The following is a 14133-nucleotide window of genomic DNA, read 5'->3' on the forward strand; positions in this document are numbered from 1 at the left end:
TCATCAATCAATCCTTTTATTTATGTGATAGGCCTCAATTTAAAATGAACATTTACCTTAAATTAAAGGTATCTTATATTATTAGATATATTATTATAAAACATGCTTTAGTTAAGGAGTTATTGATACTTCAAGTACAAAATGATGATATAAAACCATGATAAAAATGCACTTTTAAGTACTAATCAGTCACTGAATTTTAAAACTTTTTACCCTTAGTCAGCTTTCACATAAAGGTCTTGACAGAGACTTCTTTTAAAGTATTAGTCATTTTAGCAACTTTATTCTTTATAGATTTTAGTTATCTTTGATAATGTGATTTTAGATAAGTTTTCTCTGCATTTTTTCATTTTTCCTTTTAGTTTGGTATAATAGGTCTTACGTGGGGGACCTATGTCACAACCTTCTATACATATGCCAATTTATAAATGAATGTATGATTAAATTCATGATCACGATGCACATGCTATTGTATAATTAAATGTATGGTCATGATACATTTTCGAATGTATATTAGATATGAATTTATCATTTTCAAGAACGATTGATGACCACCACTTTGTTTGCATAACAAATATAAATTCTTTTGTACTATTTATGTCAGGAGTAATTCAATTTTATTTAAATATTTAATTTTAAATTTTATTTTTCAAATTTTATTTTCTAATTCAAGGAGCCTTTACCAATTTATATTGAACTGTTAATTTTTCCAACCTTTTATATTTTGATCCCCCAACCATTCTTTGGCAAGTTTCTAAGTGTTCTTCATGTTCTCTCCATTAATATATTTTTTAAATTCTTTTTTATTTTCTTTTTCTAACTTTTTGGTTTTTTTCCTCTTTTGTAATTTTTTGTATATTTATATGAGGCCTTAAAAAGGATAACGACAGAAGAAGAAAAAATTTTTACAAAAAATCATTGGCTTTTTGAGTTGATATTAATATTGCTTATTTTCAAAAAATATAAAAAAATCAAAATTTACAAAAAAATTAAGATATCAATTTTAAAATCCAAACACCATTTTACATCCTTCAATACAAACAAATAAAAAGGCAATTTTGACAAAAAAAAAAACAAAAAAAAGACAATTTTGACAAAAAAAAAAAAGAAAAAACCCTAAACCTAAATTTCCTTCTCCTTCATCCGGAGCCGCCGGCCCCCTCCCTGCTTGAATTTTTCACCCCACCGGACCCAGCCAACAAAAAAAAGGCCATCGTCCACATTCATTTTTCCCCCCTCAGACCGACCTCCATTGTTTCCCCATTGTTTCCTTCCCATTTTCCCTTCCCCGTTTTCAATTTTTTCCCTTTCTCTTGACCAGCCACACACCAGCCGCCCCCCTCCTTCTGGCCATTCTTTCTTCTCCTTCATAGCCGGCCACTGAGCTCCCCCCACAGAGAACCAGCCAGCCTTCGCTCTCCCTTCTCGCCGGCAGCCATCGTAGGCCGCTACCACCAACAAGGGTGAGGACCATCCAGCAACAGCGCCGTTCTCCTCCTCTCTCAGCCGACCCATCGGCCTCCCTCTACGGCTCAGCGAACAGACCCGACCACTGCAGCCGGTCAGACCCACAGATCTTCCCCCCTTCCACCGGCCGCAGGCCACGGCCTTCTCACAGCAGCGAACGGCCAAATCAACGCCGAAGCCCCTTCCTCGACGGCTCCTCCCTCATCTGGCCGACAGCAGCAGCATCCCCTAACGGACCCAGATCAGTCCGCCGCTCCTTCTTCCTCTACTCAGCAGTAGCAGCGCCGTGCTCCTCCCTCACCTGGCCGACACCCACGACTCCGCCGCCACCCGAAGCAGAGGAGAAGAAGACGAAGACCCAAGAACAGACCGGAGAAAGGAGAAAGTGAAGCAGATAAGGACGGAAAGCAGAGGAAAACAGATCTAAAAAATTAACTAAAAGACTTATTAGTTATTTTACTAAAAATATAAGGACTGAATAACGGTTTGCTCATGAAACAAAAGAGAAGCCTCCATGACTCAATCCTCGAGCTTAAAACTTGGAAGGCAAGCCATTATGGAGGTGAAAACCACACCATTCCATTTTATTAATTTAGCTTTGTTTCTAATGTCCCTCTCATGAAAGTTTCCATGAAATTCAGCTAAAACAGAGCATTTGAATATACTTTGTCATTAATTATGCACGACTGTGTTTGTGCTTAGACGTGTTTGTGCTTAGATGAAAAGGCAAATTATATACCTTAACTTGCTTAGATGAAAAGGCAATTTATATACCTTAACTTACATTTATTCTTTTAGTTGTCTTTACATTTATTCTCAAAAAAGAATTAGTTCTAAATCTACCAACATGGTCCTCCTATTTCACTGGAGGAAAAGAATAAAAGAACCTTTAACAATCACATTTGAAGAAATCTCAATTTTTTAATTGATAATTAAGTTAAGATTACAAAACCAAGCAATACCCATGAATCCTTAATCGTCAAGCAAAAGCCCCCATGTCAATAAAAACAAATTTGGACTCATAAGGACTTCTTACAAATCAATCAATACAAGTGAATTGATCAAATCTTAGTTTTTTTCTAGCCATTTATCAAATAAGTTGTACTGCATTAATTAATCACCAGAAAAAACCACTCAGTGATTATCGAAACAGAGAGAAATGAGAAAAGAAAAGGTTGGTTTTTGGGTGGTGGGGGTGTTAGTGCTAGTTTTGATTTTAAGATCATCAGCTGCTAGTGATGATAGGCAGCAAAGATGGAGAAAGGCTATGATGTCAAGTGAAACAACGGGTTCATCAATGTTGATCAATAGAGTTCCATCATCCATTGTCTTACCACTTCATGGGAATGTCTATCCTACTGGGTAAGCACATAACTGAAATGGATTTTCTTTTTTGTTTGTTTTCTTTTTTGCCAAGTATGATTCCTTAGTATTTAGGTATGTTTCATGGTTCCAATATTTTCTCGTAGGCGTTTATTTGTCTTTGACTCTTTTTAGTTCTATCAATTGAGATTTCATAACCTTCATGAATAGCAATGCAATAATTCTTGGAGTTTTGTGGTCATCTGGATTCCCGACTGTAACTGTATAATTCAATCGTTTGTTGCTAAAATTATAGAATTTCATTGTGCAGCTTCTATAATGTGACCCTCAACATTGGCCAACCATCAAAACCTTACTTTCTCGATGTAGATACTGGAAGTGATCTTACATGGCTCCAATGTGATGCTCCCTGTGTCCAATGCACAGAGGTAAAGATCATTATGACAGGTTTTCTCTATTTTGTCCAACCAATTTATTAACAGTTTATGAAAAGAAAAATTAATTTAGCATTCATTTCATGATTTCATCACATGATCAAATGGTCACACCTGCACGGTCACCATGGTGTCTTAGTATATTGTCCTTGGGCTTAAGTTAAACCTGAAGGATGGAATTATTGTATAATGCTGCAACTCACAGATGGCCCTCTAGTTATTTATCCAGATTTGATTGATGTGGTTAGTTTCAACATAGTTTTGTTACTTGTTTTAACGTAAATCTGTAAACTTCTGCTGCTTTGTCAAAGGCAAATTTCCCAGCGTTTGCTCTATAATTTGTCTTCGATCTTGCAACTATCATTGTATTTCAAACTTGCTTGTGATTTTAAGTAGTTTTGATATCCTCTGCTTGATTTTATGATCTTTCAATAACTGAGTAACGTGATTACTTTTCATTCACAGGCTCCGCATCCATATTACAAACCGAGTAACGATCTAGTGGCTTGGAAGGACCCGATTTGTCAATCCTTACACACCAATGGTGACCAAAAACATGAAAACCCAGAGCAGTGTGACTATGAGGTTTAGTATGCTGATGGTGGATCATCCCTTGGCGTCCTTGTCAAGGATGCCTTTAATCTCAACTTTACAAGTGAAAAGCGTCAGAGTCCTCTTCTAGCCCTTGGGTTGTTTTCTTTGCTTTCTTTCTTTATTAAAATTTACTGAGACTCGATACATTTTTCATTTGGTCGGCACGCATGCATAATCTAAATCATTTGCTCTTTCTGTTTGTTTTCTCCTCTAACAGGTGTGGATATGATCAGCTTCCAGGTGGGACTTATCACCCCATAGACGGAGTGCTTGGTCTTGGCCGGGGCAAACCTAGCATTGTATCACAGCTTAGTGGTCTGGGTTTAGTGAGAAATGTGATTGGACACTGTTTGAGTGGGCGCGGTGGAGGATTCCTCTTCTTCGGGGATGATCTTTATGATTCATCTCGTGTAGTTTGGACACCAATGTCACCCAATGCGTAATTAGGCCTCACGAACTTCCTTCCATATTCTCAAAGTTTAGCTTGTATAGTTCAGATCTTCATATTCCTATGGTAACTCCTCATTGTGCATGGCAGAAAACACTATTCACCCGGATTCGCTGAATTGACATTTGATGGGAAATCTACTGGGTTCAAAAACCTGATCGTAGCTTTTGACAGCGGGGCCTCTTATACTTACCTTAATTCTCAGGCGTATCAAGGTGTAATTTCTCTGGTAAGTGGAAAAAATTCCCATAAAATAAGCCAAACATGGAGTAACATTAAGAACTATGAGCCTAACATTTGCAATGGTGCAACTTGAGCAAAATATGTCAATCATTACCTTAATTTTCCAATATATTTCTCAATACCTGAAATCATTGCTCGATGAATTCGAAATTCTTTACATCTATGAGAAAAAGATTCCTTAATTTTGCAATATATTTGTGTTCCTTTATTTGCAGTTTAATTTCCCACTCAAACATTAACTTAATTGTCTAGATGATAGACGGATATCAGTTGTCACATGCTTCAGATGCTTGAAACTATTTTCACTCAGTTTGGTTTGAAGCTCAGATTACTTCCCAATGAAACCATCCTTTAAAGCTGAATTTCATGCATTCATGCCATGTTTCTTTCAGATAAAGAGAGAATTATCCACGAAGTCTTTGAGTGAAGCACTGGATGATCGGACGCTTCCAATTTGCTGGAAAGGACGGAAACCTTTCAAAAGCGTGCGTGATATCAAGAAATACTTCAAGACCTTTGCGTTGAGCTTTATGAATGGTGGAAAATCTAAAACTCAGCTTGAATTCCCACCAGAAGCTTATCTTATAGTATCAGTAAGTCCACCCTTCAACAGTTTTTCCACCACCTGTTTTCAAGTTCAATCTCTGATGCAGCCATAATGAGCCTTTGTGTTTCAATGAATGTTGGCAAAATCTTTTCCAGTCCAAGGGAAACGCTTGCTTGGGAATTCTAAATGGTACAGAAGTACATCTAAATGATCTGAATGTCATTGGAGGTAATATTTTCTGTATGATTTGGAGTACAACTTGAAATATTGAGAAAATCATCCTACCACATGGCTTAAAATTCCTTACAATTTCCTTTCTCGTGGCTTTATTAGACATATCAATGCAAGACAGAGTGGTGATTTATGACAATGAGAAGCAACTGATTGGATGGGCACCTGGAAATTGCGACAGGCTTCCTAGATCCAGAAGCATTATCATTTGATGACAGGTTAAAAAAACATTGTCCTGTACAGAAAGCTGCTAAGCTGTAACATTGTATTCTTCCACCATTACAACAGATTCCTTGTGAAGTAATACTATGTATATGCAGTCGGGTGAATTAGACCCCACAATTATACTTGATGTGTTATGAAAATTTAATAACATAATGAGCCATACAAATTATTTTCATTTCCCTTGTATCTTTAAATTCTGAATTGGGTAAATTCTTATCTGATAATACAATAATAATAAATAAATTAAAAGACGTTGATGCTCGATTAGCATCCCAACCAAATATCCATGTATGAAGCTCGGTTGGGTCACAGTCCCTCCCCGGTAAGCTTTTTTTTTTTAATTTCTTAGCTTGGTATGATCTTATTTACTATTTATATATAATATTTTTTTTAGATATTTTTAAGATATTTTTCACACTATATATTAAATTTTCAAAAATAAAAAAGATCCATATGATTATTCATCCAAGAACACTATACTTATCTTCTTTTCAATACACATAGAACACACTCAACATGATACACGGAGAACATATTAATTTTTTTCTCTGTAAAAATATTATTTTTATATTCTTGAAATTATACTTATTTATCACTTGAAAATAAAACTTAAATACTAACTTAGAAATGGAATCAAAGTATCTCTTGTTCTAAGTGAATTACAAATACTAATTTAAATATTGAAAGATCTCTTATTTTAAGAGAATTATAAATATTAATTTAAGAATCGAAGCATAGCTTGTTCCAGGAAAATTACAAGTGCAACTTAGACTCATAACGCTTCAACAGTTTAACTGAGAGAGTCTGTTTACCTTCCGATTTGTGTTGATAAAATGCAAAGAAAAAGGTAAGATTGGAAATTTTTAGCATTCTAGTTGAACTGCATTTTTAATATTTATTTAGCTTTAAATTAAGTTTTTTAATATTTTTAAATCTTGTAGATATCAAAAATAATTTTTTAAACATAAAATAAATCTATTTTAATTTATTTCAAAATAAAAAAATACTTTAAATATAATATCTACCATATTCTCGGACAATGCAGTTAGGTAACATGTAACAACCCTACCCTAAGTAAGTGAATTGCATCTAATACAAAAGCCCCATTAACTTCATGTACAGAGTCGATCCCAAAACAGGTGTTTAAAAAAAAAAGAAAAATTATAAACTTGTAAATTTGGGTGTAAATGTATGATTTTGCATGATTTTAATAGAGTTTATTAATTCTACATTAGTCAAGATTAATTTTATTATTTTTAAAATTTTTAATTTGAATTTACATATTAGATGTATATCAACTTGTCAACTCATGAGAAACAATAGTAAATTGAAATTTAAAACCTATTTGCTTATGATTTTAAAAGTTATTCCTTTTAATTGTGAAATGTATAAGCTAATAGCTTCAGTAAAGTTGGTTGTTAATTCTTTCTGAGATGCAGTATACCCTTTTAAAAGCATAAAATTTGGCTAAAAATGAAGACATTTTATAAAGGAAAAAAAACACAATTAAAATGATGAATAACAGTTTGCTCATGAAACAGAAGAGAAGTCTCCATGACTCAATCCTCGAGCTTGGAAGGTGGAAGGCAAGCCACCATGGAGGTGAAGACTATACCATTCCATTTTATTGATTTGGCTTTGTTTCTAATGTCCCTCTCATGGAAGTTCCCATGAAGTTGCCATGATAATTTAGCTAAACCAGAGCATCTGAATATGCCTTGCCATTAATTATACACAACTGTGTTTGTGCTTAGATGAAGAGGCAATTTATATACCTTAACTTGCTGCAAATTCTTTTAGTTGCCTTTACATTTATTCTAAAAAAAGAATTAGTGCTAAATCCACCAACATGATCCTCCTATCTCACTGGAGGAAAAGAATAAAAAAAACCTTTAACAATCACATTTGAAGAAATCTCAATTTTTTAATTGGTAATTAAGTCAAGATTCCAAGAACCGAGCAACACCCATGAATCCTTAATTGTCAAGCAAAAGCCCCCATGTCAATAAAAATAAATTTGGACTCATACGGGCTTCTTACAAATCAATCAATACTAGTGAATTGACCAAGTAGTAGTTTTTTTCTAGCCATTTATCAAATAAGTTGTATTGCATTAATTAATCACCAGAAACAACCATTCAATGACTGTCGAAACAGAGAGAAATGAGAAAAGAAAAGGTTGGTTTTTGGGTGGTGGGGGTGTTAGTGCTAGTTTTGATTTTAAGATCATCAGCTGCTAGTGATGATAGGCAGCAAAGATGGAGAAAGGCTATGATGTCAAGTGAAACAACGGGTTCATCAATGTTGATCAAAAGCGTTCCATCATCCATTGTTTACCACTTCACGGGAATGTCTATCCTACTGGTAAGCGCATAACTGAAATGGGTTTCGACTCTTTTTTTTGTTGTTTTTTTTTTATTTTTTATCGAGTATGATTCCATAGTATTTAGCTATGTTTCATGGTTCCAATATTTTTTCGTAGGAGTTTATTTGTCTTTGACTCTTTTCAGTTCTATCAATTGAGATTTCATAACCTTCATGGATGGCGATGCAATAATTCTTGGAGTTTTGTGGTCATCTGGATTCCCGACTGTAACTGTATAATTCAATCGTTTGTTGCTAAAATTATAGAATTTCATTGTGCAGCTTCTATAATGTGACCCTCAACATTGGCCAACCATCATAACCTTACTTGCTCGATGTAGATACTGGGAGTGATCTTACATGGCTCCAATGTGATGCTCCCTGTGTCCAATGCACAGAGGTAAAGATCATTATGACAGGTTTTCTCTATTTTGTCCAACCAATTTATTAACAGTTTATGAAAAGAAAAATTAATTTAGCATTCATTTCTTTCATGATGTTAATCACATGATGAAATGGTCAAACCTGCACGATCACCATGGTGTCTAAGGATCTTGTCCTTGGGCTTAAGCTAAACCTGAAGGATGGAATTATTGTATAATGCTGCAACTCACAGATGGCCCTCTAGTTATTTATCCAGATTTGATTGATGTGGTTAGTTTCAACATAGTTTTGTTACTTGTTTTAACGTAAATCTGTAAACTTCTGCTGCTTTGTCAAAGGCAAATTTCCCAGCGTTTGCTCTATAATTTGTCTTCGATCTTGCAACTATCATTGTATTTCAAACTTGCATGTGATTCTAAGTAGTTTCGATATCCTATGCTTGATTTTATGCTCTTTCAATAACTGAGTAACGTGATTAGTTTTCATTTATAGGCTCCTCATTCATATTACAAACCCAGTAACAATCTAGTGGTTTGGAAGGACCTCATTTGTCAATCCTTGTGCACCAGTGATGACCAAAAACATGAAAACCCAGAGCAGTGTGACTATGAGGTTTAGTATGCTGATGGTGGATCATCCCTTGGCGTCCTTGTCAAGGATGCCTTTAATCTCAACTTTACAAGTGAAAAGCGTCAGAGTCCTCTTCTAGCCCTTGGGTTGTTTTCTTTGCTTTCTTTCTTTATTAAAATTTACTGAGACTCGATACATTTTTCATTTGGTCGGCACGCATGCATAATCTAAATCATTTGCTCTTTCTGTTTGTTTTCTCCTCTAACAGGTGTGGATATGATCAGCTTCCAGGTGGGACTTATCACCCCATAGACGGAGTGCTTGGTCTTGGCCGGGGCAAACCTAGCATTGTATCACAGCTTAGTGGTCTGGGTTTAGTGAGAAATGTGATTGGACACTGTTTGAGTGGGCGCGGTGGAGGATTCCTCTTCTTCGGGGATGATCTTTATGATTCATCTCGTGTAGTTTGGACACCAATGTCACCCAATGCGTAATTAGGCCGTAATTAGGCCTCACGAACTTCCTTTCATCTTCTCAAAGTTTAGCTTTTATAGTTCATATCTTCATATTCTTATGGTAAATCCTTATTGTGCATGGCAGGAAACACTATTCACCTGGATTCGCTGAATTGACTTTTGATGGGAAAACTACTTGGTTTAAAAACCTGATTATAGCTTTTGACAGCGGGGCCTCTTATACCTACCTTAATTCTCAAGCTTATTAAGGTCTATTTTCTCGGGTAAGGGGGAAAAATTCTCATAAAATAAGCCACATATAGTAACATTAAGAACTAAGAGCCTGAAACTATTTAGGTGGTGGCCAAGTGGTAAGAACTTGGGATTAAGGGGTTTGCTCCCTCTGTGGTCTCAGTTTCGAGTCCTTGTTTGCTGATATGATGGCCACTGAAGGCTTACATGATCATTAACTCCAGGGCCTGTGTAATAAGTCGTGGTGCGCGTAAGCTGGCCCGGGCCCTGACATTTATCTAAAAAAAAAAAAAGAACTAAGAGCCTGACATTTGCATTGGTGCAACCTGAGCAGAGTATGTCATCATCACCTTAATTTTGCACTACATTTCTCAATACCTGAAATCATTGCTCAATGAATTCGAAATTCTCTACATCTACGAGAAAAAGATTCTTTAAATTTGCAATATATTTGTTTTCTTAATTTGCAGTTTAATTTCCCACTCAAACATTATCTTAATTGTCTAGATGATAGATGGATATCAGTTATCGCATGTTTCAAATGCTTGAAACTGAATTTTCACTCAGTTTGGCTTGAAGCTTAGATTACTTCCCAATGAAACCATCCTTTATAGTTGAATTTCATGCATTCATGTCATGTTTCTTTTAGATAAAAGGAGAATTATCCACGAAGTCTTTGAGTGAAGCACTGGATGATCGGACGCTTCCAATTTGCTGGAAAGGACAGAAACCTTTCAAAAACGTACATGATGTCAAGAAATACTTCAAGACCTTTGCATTGAGCTTTACGAATGATGGAAAATCTAAAACTCAGCTTGAATTCCCACCAGAAGCTTCTCTTATAATATCAGTAAGTCCACCCTTCAACAGTTTTTCCACCACCTGTTTTCAAGTTCAATCTCTGATGCAGCCATAATGAGCCTTTGTGTTTCAATGAATGTTGGCAAAATCTTTTCCAGTCCAAGGGAAACGCTTGCTTGGGAATTCTAAATGGTACAGAAGTACGTCTAAATGATCTGAATGTCATTGGAGGTAATATTTTCTGTATAATTTGGAGTATAGCTTGAAATATCGAGAAAATCATCCTACCACATGGCTTAAAATTCCTTACAATTTCCTTTCTCGTGGCTTTATTAGACATATCAATGCAAGACAGAGTGGTGATTTATGACAATGAGAAGCAACTGATTGGATGGGCACCTGGAAATTGCGACAGGCTTCCTAGATCCAGAAGCATTATCATTTGATGACAGGTTAAAAAAACATTGTCCTGTACAGAAAGCTGCTAAGCTATAACATTGTATTCTTCCACCATTACAGCAGATTCCTTGTGAAGTAATACTATGTATATGTTGTCGAGTGAATCAGACCCCACAATTATACTTGATGTGTTATGAAAATTTAATAACATAATGAGCCATACAAATTATTTTCATTTCCCTTGTATCTTTAAATTCTGAATTTAGGAAATTCTTATCTAATAATACAATAATAATAATAATAATAATAATAATAATAAAAGACGTTGATGCTCGATTAGCATCTAACTGAATATCCATGTTTGAAGCTCGGTAGGGTCACAGTTCCTTCCAGGTAAGCTTATTATTATTATTATTTTATTTTTTAGCTTGGTATGATCTTATTTACTATTTATATATGTTAGGATACTAACATGCAAACCCGACAAGTTAAAAGATAAAGGACAGGATAAAATGAGAAATGACACACTAGAATTTACGTGGTTCACCCAAATTAGGCTACGTCCACAGGCAAGTGTAGAAGGATTTTACTAAGTAATGTGGGAATTACAACCTCTCTCTATTAATAGGAGAACAACTGAAATCTCTCTAATAATAGGAGAAAACACCTCACTTACTCTCTCACAAATTCTCACAATTTTATGGGATTATTTTCCCTCTCTTACTCTACTCTTCCTCTCTTATTTCTCTTTTGAGTTATAGGCAAGCATCCATGCATGAGAAAAAGGGGCACCAATTGGTGCTGCAAGTGGCACCGAATTGATGCCCATTGTTTTTTACTTAGGCACTAAAATTGATGCCTATTGTTTTGGACTTAGCTGGCTGTGCCAACTTGCTTTTACATTCTCTCATTTGAAGACTTTAATGATTTAAACAAGTCTTCACACGATCATTTGTGCCTCTTCTATCCTTTCTATACTTGTCATCTTCATGTTGCTTACATTTCTTCTAGGCTATAAGAGGATCTGCACCATATATACTTATCAGTGTTGACTGGTGTGGTCAAAACATCTGCTGGGTTTTCTTTTGTGTGAACCTTCTGAAAATCCACACTTTCATCTTCCATCACTTCATGAACAAAGTGATACTGAACATCTATGTATTTTGTTCTTGAATAAAATGCTGGATTCCTTGCAATATGCAAGACACTTTGACTATCACAATACAAAAGAATATTCTCTTGTTTGTACTCGAGCTCCTCCATAAGTTTCTTCATCCATATTGCTTCTTTACAAGCTTGTGTAGCTGCCATGTACTCAGCTTCTATTATGGATAACGCTACAACTGTTGTGGATAACGCTACAACAGTCTGTAGTTTAGAGACCCAGCTCACAGCTCCTCCTGCAATTATGAACACATAACCTGTAGTGGACTTTCTTTTCTCAATGTCACCAGCAAAATCTGAATCAACATATCCTCTGATAGTAAATTCTGATCCTCCATAACATAATGCAGCATCTGAGGTACCCTTGATGTATCTCAAGATCCTCTTAATTGTATTCCAATGCTCCCTACCAGGATTTGCCATGTATCGACTAGCTGCTCCCACTACTTATGCAATGTCTGGTCTTGTACATATCATGGCAAACATTAAACTTCCCACTGCTGATGCATACGGTACTCAAGACATCTCCATCCTCTCTGCTTCATTACTAGGAGACATATTTAAGGATAATTTGAAGTTAATAGGAAGTGGGGTGGAAATTAGCTTACAATCTTGCATGTTGAAGCGTCACAAGATCTTCTTCAGATAATTCTTCTAATAAAGCCAAATCTTCCTCTTGCTTTTGTCTCGGTAAATTTGCACCCCTAGAATCTTGTTTGCTAGTCCCAAGTCCTTCATATCAAACTCCCTAGCTAATTGTGCCTTCAATTCTTAGACTCGATCTTTGTTGAGGCTTATCACCAACATGTCATCCACGTACAACAACAAAATGATGAAATCTTCTTCAAACCTCTTGTAATACGTACAATGGTCTGAACTGAGTCTGTTGTACCCAAGGCTAATTATGAAGGAATCAAATCTCTTATACCAACACCTCGGCGCCTGTTTGAGACCGTATAGAGATTTGTTCAACCTGCAAACCAAGTTCTCCTTACCCATTTCAGCAAAATCCTCTGGTTGGAGCATATAAATTTCTTCTTCAAGTTCTCCATGAAGAAATGCAGTTTTCACGTCTAACTGCTCCAAGTGAAGATCAAATATAGCACACATTGCCAAGACTACTCTGATTGTCATAAGTCGTACTACCAGAGAAAATATTTCATTGAAGTCTATTCCTTCTTTCTGAGCATATCCTTTCACCACCAATCTAGCACGATACCGCTCCACTTGATCATTGCCATCACGTTTAATCTTGCAAACCCATTTATTGCCAATGGCCTTTCTTTCTTGTGGTAGTGGAACAAGATTCCAAGTATTATTTTTGTGCAGAGCTTCAATCTCCTCTTGCATTGCTGTCATCCATATAGATACATTTGTGCTTTTGATAGCCTCATGGAAAGTTGATGGCTTTCCATCCTCTGTTAGAAGACAGTATGCAATATTACTTTCCGTAACATATTCTGAGTGTCAAGCCGGTGGTCTTCTTTCACAAGTCGACCGTCGAACTTCATGAGTTTCAGAATCTATTTGTTCTTGCTCTTCATACTCTGGTACACCTTCAGAAGAAGCATGATTCTGAGTATTTTCCACGTTGACTGTTGCAGTCTCCTTTAGAATGCTATTATGCTCTTCCATTTGTATTTTACCTTTTGCAAATATGACATCTCTGCTGATAACTACCTTGTGGGCAGTGGGATCCCACAAGCGATACCCCTTCACTCCATCAGCATATCCCAAAAATACACATTTTCTGGATTTTGAATCCAGCTTGCTAACTTCTTGTGTATTGTACATCACGTACACAGGACTTCCAAATATATGCAATCGAGAATAATCAGCTGGTTTTCCAGTCCACAACTCCATCGGTGTTTGCAACTCAATTGCGGTTGATGGAGATCGATTTATCACATAACAGGCGGTATTGACTGCTTCTGCCTAGAATGACTTTCCTAGACCTGCAGCCTTCAACATTGCTCTTGTTCTTTCTAATAAAATTATGTTCATCCGCTCTGCCACTCTATTTTGTTGTGGAGTGTATACCGTTGTGAACTGCCTTTTGATACCTTTATGTTGACAGAAGTTATCAAATTCATCACTAGTATATTCTCTTCCATTGTTAATCCTCAAACACTTGATCTTCTTTTCAGATTCAAGTCCCATCCGCGCTTTGAAAGTTTTAAAGACTATAAGCACATCTGCCTTCCTTCTAATTGGATACACCCAACATCTCCT

At 36.0% G+C, this 14133-nt stretch overlaps 1 protein-coding gene and 1 pseudogene across 1 annotated transcript; both read left to right on the plus strand.

Moving 5' to 3' along the window:
- Positions 1-2418: 2418 nt before the first annotated feature.
- On the plus strand, positions 2419-5690 carry LOC105124515 (aspartic proteinase Asp1-like). The gene is given in 8 exon segments (XM_011024559.1): positions 2419-2829; positions 3101-3218; positions 3690-3913; positions 4036-4257; positions 4357-4495; positions 4902-5102; positions 5212-5284; positions 5390-5690. Coding segments are annotated over 8 exon segments (1290 nt in total). The 5' UTR covers positions 2419-2626; the 3' UTR covers positions 5500-5690.
- A 1985-nt stretch (positions 5691-7675) lies between these two features.
- LOC105124680 (aspartic proteinase Asp1-like) lies at positions 7676-10974 on the plus strand (annotated as a pseudogene).
- The last annotated feature ends 3159 nt before the right edge of the window (positions 10975-14133 follow it).

Source organism: Populus euphratica, unplaced genomic scaffold (assembly GCF_000495115.2).
Source record: "Populus euphratica unplaced genomic scaffold, PopEup_1.0 scaffold35.1, whole genome shotgun sequence".
Taxonomy (NCBI): domain Eukaryota; kingdom Viridiplantae; phylum Streptophyta; class Magnoliopsida; order Malpighiales; family Salicaceae; genus Populus; species Populus euphratica.